This window comes from Anser anser (genome assembly GCF_964211835.1).
Source record: "Anser anser genome assembly, chromosome: 12".
NCBI classification, from domain to species: domain Eukaryota; kingdom Metazoa; phylum Chordata; class Aves; order Anseriformes; family Anatidae; genus Anser; species Anser anser.
This window is the reverse complement of record NC_139733.1, coordinates 7,889,732-7,901,940: the sequence shown is the minus strand read 5'-3', so window position 1 is coordinate 7,901,940 and position 12,209 is coordinate 7,889,732. Positions and strand designations below refer to the sequence as shown.

Genomic DNA, 12,209 nt, shown 5'->3' with positions numbered 1-12,209 from the left:
CTTCTGGCAAAGTCAGGTCTGTGTGCGCGGTTCCTTCCTGGTGGCACAGAGGTCTGGTTTCCAAACAGGAGATAATGATGGGTAGCAGGAAATCCTCCTCGTAGCTGTAGGAAAGTTAAACATCTCGGCGCTTACTCGAGCAGAATAAAAACTGCTTTGAGGTGTCAGTTGCTGTGACTACTGGCCCTGCAAGCTTTCGGAAGCTGCTGGTGGCACGTGTGACTCGAGGCCGCGAGCTAGTGACAGTTTGCAGGCAGTTCCCATCGGCAGGGGGGTGTTGCTCACCTCCCTGCCCGAGACACATTCAGCACTGCTGGGTCTTGTTGCTTGTTGGTTTGGTTTTCCCCAGCTCGTTTTTCAGTGTCAGGGTTTCCTGTTGCTGACAGCAGCCATGATGGGGAAGAGCACAGCCTGCTACTTTGGTTTTGTTCTGCGTCGGTCACAGACGTGCAGGGCAGCTGTTATTTCAGCACTGAGCCCGAAACGTGCGGACGAGCTTATCTTTCGGAGAGGCGTCTGCTCTCGGTGTACAGCCGTCCTCCTGCAGGTGTCTGGTCAGCTCTGCCTGGGAGGGACGTTGCGGCTTCGTGGGGAGCCGAGGGCGATGTCCCGTCCCCTGCTTCGCCTGCTGCCTTGCCCCAGCTGTTCGCCGCTCCTCCTGTGCGTGACAAATGTCTCCGAGCAGCTGCCTTCCTGCGTGTCCCTTCCCGTAACTCATCCCGGGCGCAGCGCTGGCTGAAGCTAGCGAGAGCCTGGGTCACGTTCTGTGAACATAAGCATAAACGTGGCCATGAGCCGCTCTGTCCCGCGGTGCTGCCTCCGTGGCACTCCTGCCCCCTCCCCAAACCCCTCCGCCAGCAGCAGCCCCCAGCACCTGCTGTGCACACGCACAGCCCCGTGCCATCTCGTGGGTCTGGCCGGTGGCTCCAGGTTTCATCATCCTCCTGCTCACTGCCTCGACACGCAGCCCCGCGGCCGCCGATGGGGCTTGCCCGGAGATCCTCCTGTGGAAACACGCACGAGAGATCTGCGCAAAGACAAGAGCTCGGGCTTGGGAAGGTGCACCGGCCTCCCTTCAGTCGGGTCTGAGTTCGCTTCCTTAGTGAGAGGCCGCTCGTTCGGTGCTGCCCTTACCGGGGATGCTGTTAAATAAGCAGCTCAGGTAAGTGGGATTCCTCCTCGCTCTCCTAAATACCTTCTTCTCTGGAGCAGAGCACGGCAAGGCAGCTACCTGGGCTTTCTGTGTGCGGGGCTCAGCGGCACTAAGATGCTGGCAGTGATTAATTACACAGCCCGCTGCTGCGATTGTGTACTTGGGCACTCGGATTAGACGCCGCCGGGCTGAGACTTGCTTGCACTGGCTCTTGCAGGAGCAGGGGTGTAACTGGCCACAAAGAAGAGTGATTTCCAGGACAGCTGCGCTCCTGCCAGGACTCTGACCCCGGCTCCACAGCAGGCAGAAGGCGAGGTCTCCGAGAAGGTGTGTGGCTGGCGGTGGCTGCTCTGCCCTGGTCTCGCTCCTCCTTTCAGCCCGATCTCCTGTCTGCTCTGCTCCGCGTTCCTGAGTGATGAAGTAGTGCGTGTCCTCGGCACGTCGGTGGGCCTCGGAGGTGCCTGGAGAAGGAGCAAGCTCCAGCGTTGTCTTGACAAGTCAGCATCATATCAAGTGTGCTATCATATCAACAGCTCTGAGCAGGCCCGGCTCCGCGCCTGAGACGGGGATTTGGCACTGGGGAGCAGGCATCAACACTGGCACGTGCGCCAAGCGCTGGGGCTGAGGCAGATGTTGATACTGACTTTGATGTTTAATCCAACGTTTTAGAGGTTCAAAGCTGAGACCAAAAGAGCTCTCACAGGAGCAGGAGGATAAAGAGAAACTCGGTTCTTTCAGATGATCAGACAGAGCAAAACATCCTGAAATTCAGGACTAACCTGAACCTTTGTGCTTGTTCTGTGAAACTGGGCAGCACAGATCCTGCTGGAAGAAGGAGCACTCGGCCGCGTGGAGAAGCTGGGGTGGGCTAACCTTCCCCTGTAGGCTGACAGGGAGCCCGACAGCTTGATGCTTTCCATAGATCAGCAGCGGAGCACTGCAGAATGCTATCTGTATGTGATTTTTGGCCCTTGAGCTTGTGTGAAATAGTAACCTCTGCTGGGCGCTGGGATTTCTGATCTACAAGAGCTCCAGCTCTATTCTCTCTTTGTGAAAGATGATCCCGAGAGCCGACTTTTTCCACCTGTGACAGAGATGGTGTCTCAAACAAGTGGGTCTGCCCAGGGTAGTACCATGTGGAATGGTTTGGGCTCTTGAACTTCCCAGAGGCACCACGCAGGTCCCCACCAGTACTTGTCCCGGTCTCACATAGCATTTGCTCTGTGTTCTGCACTTAAATCTGGACTCACGGCTGCCGGCCTTGTTGAGCAGAGTGCCAGCTTTTGGACACGAGCCTTGTGTCACAGGAGTCCTCCCGTCCCGAAGCAGTGGTCCCCGTGGACCTCAGTGCTGCGGCTGGGTGCCTTGTCCTGGCTCTCCGGGTCTGGCCTGCGCCGCCTCTCAGCCACAGCCCGTAAAGTGAGCCTGGCACCGCTTCTGTCGGTGCTGGGGAGAGGTGGAGCTGTGACGGTGAGAGTCTCTCTTGGTGGTGTAATTTCGTCTTGGTTCTCCTGGTTTTTCTTTCAAGAGTGGCTACTGGATTTCTCGTGTAGCTCCTTTGTGCTTTGCTTCTGCCTCCTGAGACTGTTCTTCTGTAGGTTCCCTAAAATGAAATTCTGAGTCTGTGTGACCTGCAAGTGTCAGACTAGATCTTCACGGCCAGTGCCCGAATTGCTTGGCTGAGGGGCGCGGATCAGACAGGCAGGGCTTGTTGCCTGCTCCAATAATTCTTTCTGCAGTGGGCGATGACTTCATTTTCCTCTCCTGCTTGCCACAGATAGCAGGAGCCGGCTCCTTTCTGCCCAAATACTCCTATCCATCCAACAAAAGCGCCCTGGGGCAGATCACGTCACTTGGCTGAACAACACAGAGCTGCGCCGTGCTCGCGCACGGTTCCACCGTGGCCGCGATGAGCCAGGGGCTGGCAGTGCCGTAGGGCCGTGGTGCTGAACCTCTCCAGGTGCCTCTGCAGCCCCGTGTGGCTGCGTGCCGGCTGCCTGGCTGTCTCTGCTGGCACGCGGCGTCTCTCCTCCGTTTGGGAGCGGAGGTTTCGTGTGGCTGTGAGAGGCAGGGACGTTTCCGCGCTGATAGCATCTCAGCTCCGCAGCAGCCACATTCTTCAGCCACCGCTGCTGCCTTCCTCCCCTGGCCGTGAGCCTTCAGTCCTGCCCGTACTTGCTGTACAGGCTGCTTTTAGTCCCTCGCAAGCAGGATTTTCCAACAAGCAGGCTTCAGGAGAGGTGTAGCCCACGGATAAGGTGCCACTGTTGCGGTGCCCATAGCCCAGGCTCTGGGGAAGCGGAAGGCAGGTCCTCTTTGTGCTCTTTTTGGGGTATTGTGCAGGAGGAGAGCCCTCCGGTTTCCCGCTGTGACGGTCGGTAGCCTCAGCAGGACCTCTTGCGGAGTCCTGCTCTGTCTCTGCAGCTCATTCAGGATGGGAATCAGCCTGGGAGGTGCGGTGCGTGGCGTGCGGGGTCTGCCAAGGGGTGGGCTGTGCCTCTCGCCTTCTCTCGCAGGGGTTTTGGGGTGGGCACCCAAGTCCCAGCTCACCTGGTGTGCCTGGGGAGGTGGACCTGGGTGTGCGGCGTGCCGTGCTGCGGTGATGGACTTCTCGAACACCTTTAGATTTGGGTATGGAGGAGACTTAATCCTGACAGGCAAGCAGCTTCAGGGGTGAGGAACTCTGAGGCAGCCTCGGAGCCCGAGGACTTGGTGATGTCCAGAACAGCACAAGCTCTGCGTCACCCTCAGAGCCCCGGAGAGGGTCTGTGGTGCATTTCAGCTTTGTTCCTTAGCTGGTTGGGTCCAGAACCTGCCAAATGGGAGCTTTACCCACTAGGGCAGCTCCCAACCCTGTTCACACGCCCTTGCAAGAGGAAAACTCAGAAACATGAGCACTGGGATACGTACGAGGGCACCCAAAAGCCAGCACCCAACGTGCAGCTGCCAGGCTGAGCCGTTTGCCCTGGGTAGGCAGCAGCACCTGCAGACAGCGCTGGGAGCTGCTGGTGCTGGTCGCGTGCCCACGGCCGTGGTGGATGACGGCGTGCGCCAGGCCTGGGGCAGCCTGACGGGCAGCCTGCAGCGCAGCTGGAACCGGCTGAAAGAACCGGGGGCTGTGCTCGGTGCGCTGGGAGCCACGGGGATTTGCCGTTTGTGGTCGGGAGGGGGTCTGGGTTTGCTCTAGGAGTACAAAACTGCTTCCCTTAGCCCAGAGAGAAAGGGTTGGTTAAAGATGTGTGAGTGCCCGGCCCCGGGAAGCCTAGTCCGTTGCGCTCTCCGGCGCTTGGCGTGTGTGGCTTACTTGGGTCTGATTTTGGGGTGTGTGTTGCTGGCCCCAAAAACAAAGCCTGAACACACTGGCTAAATACCAAAGTCTGGACCTGAGAGCAGGCCTGGCTGGAAAACCATGGGTATGGGTCAGAGGAGCAGGAGCATCTGTCGTGCGTTGGGTATCAAAGGTTTCTAGGGGGTTCACACTGCATAACAAGCATGTAAATCCTCTGATGCCCCAGCCTGACTTCAGCTTGCTGGGCAAGGCCACCCCTCCCCCTGTGTCTGCCCGGTGCCTTGTGGCTATCTCAGGATGCTGCGGCTCCAGGAGCAGCACGGCTGTGTGTATGGAAAAGCAGAAGGACCCTACTTCTCCAGAGACGCTGCATATCAGAAAAAGAGCTGAGACACTCTTGCTGTCTTTACTGGTAGCATTAGCTCTTGCAATTAAATCCAAAAGCTGAAACGAAGAGGGTGGTGGGGCAGGAAGTCCTCTGTCCATCGCGAGGAGGTCTGCATGTATTAGCTGGCTGGCTTGGATATCCTAATTAATGTGCTGATTTGGTTTCCTTTCTTTAATCAGGTTCCCAGGATCCCTAGGATGAGGCTGCTGTGAAGGAGGGGCAGATCCGCTGCCTGCGCTGCCGTGCCTGCAGATCCCCGCAGCCCCCTTTCTGGCTGAGCGCCGTCCCCAGAGCCGCTGGGCAGAATGACTGTCAGATGTGTGCTGCAGCCCCCTGTCCTGGGGAGGACTTTGCTCCCCGTTCTGCTGCTGGCGGCCTCGGCTCACTGCCACTGGCCCAGCGAGCCAGCAGAAGTGGTGCGGGACTGGGAAAACCAGCTGGAGGCCTCCATGCACTCGGTGCTCTCGGATCTCCGAGAGACGGTGCCGGCCGTGGTGGGCATACCGGACAGCTCCGCCGTGGTGGGCCGCTTCTTCAGAGTCTCCATCCCCACAGATTTAATTGCTTCCAATGGAGAGGTAGTCCAGGTGAGAAATGTCGTTCCCCAAGGCTCGTTTTCAGTTCTGTTCTTGCAGGAGTCACGCTAGTCACCCCACGAACACGGGGGTCACAAGCACTGCTGTGAAGCAGCCCTGAGGTTCCGTAGGACTGTGGAAGAAGGATTTATTTTTAATAATTTGTCTTAACCTCACTGTAAAGTTTCTTTCCTCTACAGTAAGGCAGAGAGGAGACGCCTCTCTTCGGGGACAACTGATCAGGTTTGTTGGCTGTGTTTAAATGGTGAAATTCTCAGCCCTTGGAATGATGGGCACGTTCCTGAGAAGATGTTGCCTCGGGATCAGGGCAGCCACGAATTCTCTGGGACTGCCCTGACACTCGGGGAGCTTGCTTTGCTATGGTAACAAAATATTGTTAGGCAAATAGACCTTGTTCTGCGAGCAGGGCTCTGGACTGTGTTCGCCAGTCTCTCCTGACCTTGTCCCTAAGTCCTCCTGGGAAAGACGAGAACCTTTCTTTTTATCTGACTTGCCCTCAAGGTTCTGGCACCGCAGGCACCCAAAAACTGAGCTTTGGAAGCAGTCCTGAGGGCAAGAAAGCGTCAGAATAGCCCGGAGGAAGACAGACACGCTGCCAAGCACACATTTATTAATCTTCAGTCCTTTTCTGGAAGGGTGCTGAGAAGTTGTCGTCTCAGCCTCTGCCTGCTTGGGTGGAGAGTTCAGAAGACTCTGTTTTGAAAAGAAAACTGAAATTCACCTTCCAATCTTAGACATATTTTTTTCAGAGAGCAGACTTGAAAAATATTTTTAAAAATCCATTTTTGGGAAACGCTATAAAAAGCCAACCTTCTGGTGCGTCTCAGCAGATCAGAGGGAGATGGAGAGAGCGAGTCAGGAGGCAGTCTGACATCTTGGCTTCTCCTTGAAGGCAGGTTTGTTTTAGCTCTGCATGCTGTCGTGCAGTCATCTCCATCCAGATCTGTGATCTCGCCGTCTCCAGCGACGGCGCCAGGACCACGATGTGCCGGTGGTAGGCAGAAAATCAGCAGAAAGCATCCGACAGGACGTCAGGTCCCGGGGAAGAGGGAAGTGGTGGGGGAGCCCTGGGAGTAGAGGAGATGGAGGTGGGGACGGGCTGGTCGCAAAGCAAAGACTGGGACGTTTCACTGAGGAGTGCGTGGCTGCTTTGGGAGTGCAGAATGCCCTTTGGTGGCACGGTGAGTGCCGGGCAGCTGCTTTGGAGGGAGCAGACTCTTCACCGTGAATCTTCAGGAGCAAGAGAGGTGCTCAGGGCTGCTGTGCCCTCGGGCCCTACGCCCGCTGCCTGGCTCCATGTGTGATGGGTGCCGCTGCCAGGACCCAGGGAGCTTTATCCTTAGCTTTGGATTCCCCCATACTTCTGAGGGAGCTGTCAAGGTAACGTGTTCCAGAAATGAGAACTTCGGTTTGGAGTTTAGTATCCATGGCTTGTTTCGGTGTTGTCTAATGGCTACTTTGACAGCAAGAAGTCATTTTCAGTGCTTGCTTAACACCACAGCTTCCTCTGCCTCCTTTTCCTGGCACAGTAGTTGTCTTTGATAGTTCCAGCGGCTGCAGGAAAACTCTGTGATACGTTACTTCAACCCCACAGCTTCAAACAATGCTTCCCCCACTACGGTGTCGAGGCGTGCTTGCTAACAGCAACAGGTGCTTGAGGAGCAGCACAGGGGCCGTGCCGAAGCAGGGCTGGAGGAGCAGTTGCTGGCTGGGTGCAGTTCAGCCAAGGCTGGGAGCGATTTCCACGCTTGTACGTGGGCTTGCCTGAATGCACATCGCATCTGTTCGCCTTGAAATTGATTTTAAAAGTGAGGCAGGCTCTAGGGCAGCGGTACTGGCCTCGTTTAGCTGGTGCATCTGGAAGGTCTCTCCCTTGCAGCAAAAGCTGTGTTGGCTGCCAAGCATAGCCAACCTTTCCCGTGGGGATTTGACTCCTGGCTAGTGAGAGCTGCGTAGGCAATTCTGGAGCGCTGGGGTGCCTTTTTTGTCTTAACATCAAGTTTCAGGGCAAGCTGCTCTGCTCTTTTTCTCAGGCTGCCTTGTATTTTTCAGCCAGACCAGTAAAAACATAATGCATCTGGATCTAAGGGAGGTGCGCTTGCCAATACTCAGTCCCCTTAAATTTCTAAGAAACCGTATATCTCATTTAAAAAGAAAAGAGCAGACGGTCGGTGTCCCCAAACTTCCAGGAGCTCCCCATCTGGAGCCCAAAGAAGGTGTGATTGCTTCGTTTCTAGGTCATTTCCCACTGATTATCGTAGTGTGGTGGGGAGTGCCTTGAAGCTGCTTCTCAGATCCTCTCCCTGCTCGTTAGCAGATTCCAGCAGACCCGTAGACAAAATAGTTTTCTCTGCAAACTTGGTTGTGGGATGGAAACAATGCCAGGCATCCGCAGCGCTGCGGAGGAGTGCCTTGCAGGCGCGCGCTCCTGCACAGATGTGTGGGCTCGGTGCAATCAGGTGCGTGCTCCTGGGAGCAGCTGCGAGTGCTTCCCTGCCACCCCCAGCCTGCCTAAGGACAGGCGAGGTTTTATGGCTAAGCACAGAGGCAAGCTTATGCCAGTGCGCTCAGCAGCTAGGCAAAATGCAAAGGCGGACACGCAGGAAAGTTGGGAGGAAAAAAAAAAAAAAGCCCCAACCTGCTAACTATTTTGTGAGTTAATTAACTTCAGAGCCTCTGCTCTGTGTTGCTCAGAGCCAGCTGCCAGCACGGCTTTGTGCTGCTGGAACTCGTGGCTGGAGATGAGAAACCACCAGTGCCTTCGTGTGAGAGGTGCTGCCGAACGCCTCGCGCCTCCGGGTGGTGCCTGCAGCCCCGTGGGTCTTCCGGCTCCTAATTTCGGCTGCGCCCTGCGGCGAGGTTGCTGCCCGGAGTCAGGAGGTGTCCTGGGCCCACGTGTCCCGTCCCCAGCGAAGGCTTTGCGGAGCCTGACCTGCTGCACCCCCGCAGCTGTCGGGGCAGGCGTGCTCAGCTGTGTCCTGTTGTTGCGCAGTTCATCGCACCCGGGCCTAAAACCAGCCGGATTTCCTGTTCCTGTTGCTTCCATTGGAAGGCTGTTCCAGAATTTGGTTGTTCTGATTAAAAATGCAGCTTCTAAGCCTAAATTTAGAGATGGCTAGAAATATTTAGACGAGCTGCCCTTTAGCTTAAATCTCTCTCCACCTTCATAATATTTACTTCCTTTATGTATTTATAAGTGACAGGCGTATTCCCGTCTTGATTTTATTAGGTTAAACAAGCCAATCTCTTTAGTCTTTCCCCATAAAATAAGCTTTTTTTTTTCCCTCTCCTCATCTTTGCAGCTGTCTAGCTGTCTTCTGCACCTCTTCCAGCTTGAGTTTATTTTTCTTGTGGTTGCGTGACCAGCGCTATACAAAATACCCCAGGTGAAATTTTACCAGAGCCTTGTGTAAAGGCATCAAAACTTCCTTTTCTTTGCTGTAAATAACCTGTCCTATAATTGTGTGCTTTTCCACGTCTGCCTTACTTCAGCTCAGACATCTCGTGATCAGCTGAAGTATCCAAGTCTGTAGGTTTTTTCCGCTTCCAATTCGTGAGATATCCCAGAAGAGTGCATTAGGCAAGGGAGGCAGTCTTTGATTTGGTGTTGCTGCTCCTGGTCTCTCTGAGGTCCGACACTCCACTTTTTAAGGTTGTCCCATTCTTCCTGCGTGCAAATCTAAGCCTCCCGTCGCTGAGTGACAGTGCAGAGAGTCAAGGCAAGGAGAGCAGCACCTTTGCAGAGCTGGGGACAGTGGCTCTTCCAGCAAGCACGTCCCGCTGCTCCCGTTGTCCCCGAGATGATGATCCCCACTCAGAGCAGGAAAGCTGACACTGGGCTTGGCCCACCAAAGAAAAGCCGTACCAAGGAGGGCGTTTATGTGGTGGCTGCCTCCATCCCAGCTTCCAGGAGTTGACCTGGCTGACGTGGGAACTGTTGTCGAAAGCACCTGGCATCTCCCCGTCTGTGAGAGAGGCTTTCTGATGCCGAGCTGTGAGCCAGAGGCAGCATTTCTGTCATCTGGCTGCAGGGAGCAGGAGACATCTGGGCTTCGTGTGCCTCTCCAGAAACACCAGGCAGTGCACCCAGGTCTTCCTGTGAAGTGCAGGCACAAGGCGCGCACCTAAAACACAACAGTTCGGTGACTTTTTATCACTTGTGCATCCCTAACAGCGGTCAGCAGACCCAGCTAGCAGCTGGGAGCACACTCGCTGTGGGAACAGTGTGCTGCATCTTCCCCCGGGGAAGTAAAGATGCCGCCTGGCCCTCTCCTGGCAGCACAGGGGTGTTGTGGCCCACGGGCACGTGTCGCCTTTGTGAAACGCCTCGCTTGAGTGGCTCCAAGGCAAAATGGAAGGAAAGGTGAGGCTGCAGGGAGGGCAGCCTGCAGGTGCCGGCAGGAGGCTGTTGCATCCCATTAGCACCTGCCCACCCTAAATACTCCCTAATACTCCTCACCTGTCTGGTGACCAGGAAGGGCGATGATTCAGGCCTGGGACAGGTCCCAGGTAGCAGATCTGCTCCTTGGCTGATGCTAAGGAGAAGTTCCCGGGTGAGCACTGCTGAGTCTTCCTGGTCCTGGCTCCATAGTTCTTGGTTGTGATGTGCACGACCTCCCCAGGGCTTTGTTGGGAAGACGGGTGAAACACATAGTGGGGCTCCCCAGAAGCTGCCACTCCGTGCAAAGTAGCTGGTGGCCAAGAGATGAGAGCAGCTGGAGTAAATCAGGTAGCTGCTGTTGGTGATGTATCCGTGCTGTGGGTTCTGGGGGCAATGAGAGCATTGCCTGTTCATCTGGTTAAAAAGGAGCCTGGCTTTCCAAAGAGGAGCCTGGCTTTCCGAGGGTGGTTCTATTTACCATCTGTTGGAGTGGCGTTTGTCAAACAGCTTCACTCGTCAGACTGCAGGGGCCTTCTTTTATAAACAGGATCCGTAGAGCTCGAGTTGCAGGAGCCCCAACGTTGAGATCTGGTGTGGGTGCTGCGCGTGATGCCAGCCCCTGCTCCGAGGCAGTGACCTGGGCAAGGGGCCAGGCATCAGAAGCCAGCCTTGAAATACCAGGACACGCTGAGTTTTATGGAGGAGAAGCACAAAATACTGTTCTTGTTTTTTTTTTCTCCTGCAGCGTTCCTTATTTCAAAGATTTTTACCTGCATGTGAATTTTAACATAGTGGTGTTTCTCAAAGAGTGGGGGATAAGCGAACAGTCCTGAGGGGCTGTGTGGCCAGGCTGGGCATCCTAAAAGGCTCCGTGCACTGACCTGTTTGAGCTTCATCTCACTCCCAGGGTCCTCGGTTTTCTTAGACTTTGCCTAACTAAAAGACATAGCAACAGCAGCTATTTACAGGGAGTGTGCTGGGATAAATGGCAACGTCTGGAACAGGTCCAGGCAAAGGACTTCTCGGGCAAGGCTTTAATTCGCCACGGTGCTTCAATCGGAGAGATAAGATGAGCCGATAAGATTTCTGTTGGGGGGCTGAGGGGGCTGCTTATCTTTTTCCTGCAGCAAAACAAAGTCGGGGAATTTGGCATTTTCAGTGCACGCTTAGTAACGAGCTCTGAATTTGGAGGAGTGGAAAATGTGACTCAGTCTAATTATAAACTAGCTTTTCAGCCGGGCCGGGAAGTTCCTTGTTTTGTCCTGCTCTTACGGGTTGTTGCCCTGAGCATCCGGGGAGACTGAAATGAGGTGGTGGAGTCCTGTGAACAGGCTGACCTGAGATTGCTGGATCGGGCTCGCCTTTCCTCGCCGCTGTCCTGAATGCCAGATTTCCAGTAATCTGCTGATCGCAGGAAGAAATTGTAGGGCTGGGGAGCTGCGCGGCCGCAGCGCTAAACCCCCAGTGCTTGGCATCCCCGCCGTGTGGTATTTTCGCTTCCCTTTGGCCTTTCACTTACAAAAAGCCGTGCTGAAAGAAGAGACCGACTCAACTTTTCTTTCTGGGCCGTTTGAGGCTTTTCCTGCCCCGCTCGCCCCCTGCCCAGGCGAGGAAGCGGGGTGTGGGCAGCTGCGCCTGCTTGCTCTGACAATGAAGCTAAACAAACCCTTCCAAGCCGGCCGCGCGAGCCGATGAAAGGGGCATTTCTTGGGACACTCAATGTTTTGTCGTGACCTCCCGGTGAAACAGCTGTTGTGTTCCCTCGCCCAGGCAGAGTGGGACTCTGAATAGTGCCCTTTTAGCGAGCGCGGAGGCGCAGCTGGAAGAGAAGCCGTCACGGTAGGAGTATGCGAGAATGGCACGAGCTGGGCGTAGCTGCCCCAGCGCGAGGCCATTTTGCTGGTAGCTTCTTCAGCTGGTGGAGCAGAGCAGGCCAGCACGGCCGAACACACATCCACAAAGGCAGGGAGGGAGCAGCTTCCCGTGCAGGGTCTTTGCCTGCCCAGTGCTGGGAGACACGGGTGAGCGGCAGCACAGCGTTGCGGTCAGGTTTTCATAACCACACAAAAGTTAGCGCAGCTTTGCCATCTGGTTCTCTAGGGACCGAAGCTTGAGCTCCAAGTCTGAAGGCCAGGACCCGTGGTACAGCCCCCACCACCTCGCTGTCCCTTAGCTTTCCCAGCCAAAAGGTTTGGGTTTTTTTTCGAAGGCAGCAGCTCCAATTCCCAGCGATGTCCAGAAGGAGCTGAAGGCTTCAAGAGGTGCCCATCTTCCTGGCACCGCTGCTTTTTGCCAGGCGAGCCCCATGCGATGCCGCAGCTTGCAGTTCTGCTGCATTTCAGGCAAGCTGTGGGGTTGAGGCTGCCTGTTGCTCCTGCTGACAAAGCTGCCCCTAGCAGTGG

At 55.5% G+C, this 12,209-nt stretch overlaps 1 protein-coding gene across 8 annotated transcripts in view; it reads left to right on the top strand.

The window, feature by feature from the left end:
- Window positions 1–12,209, top strand: part of DAG1 (dystroglycan 1) — a 43,677-nt gene that overhangs the window by 24,325 nt on the left and 7,143 nt on the right. For all 8 annotated transcript variants that reach the window (XM_083796031.1, XM_083796034.1, XM_083796033.1 and 5 more), the window contains one exon: window positions 5,010–5,417. In XM_083796031.1, the coding sequence (XP_083652157.1) occupies window positions 5,136–5,417 (282 nt within the window). In that variant the 5' untranslated portion in view covers window positions 5,010–5,135. The remainder of the gene's footprint in view (window positions 1–5,009; window positions 5,418–12,209) is intronic.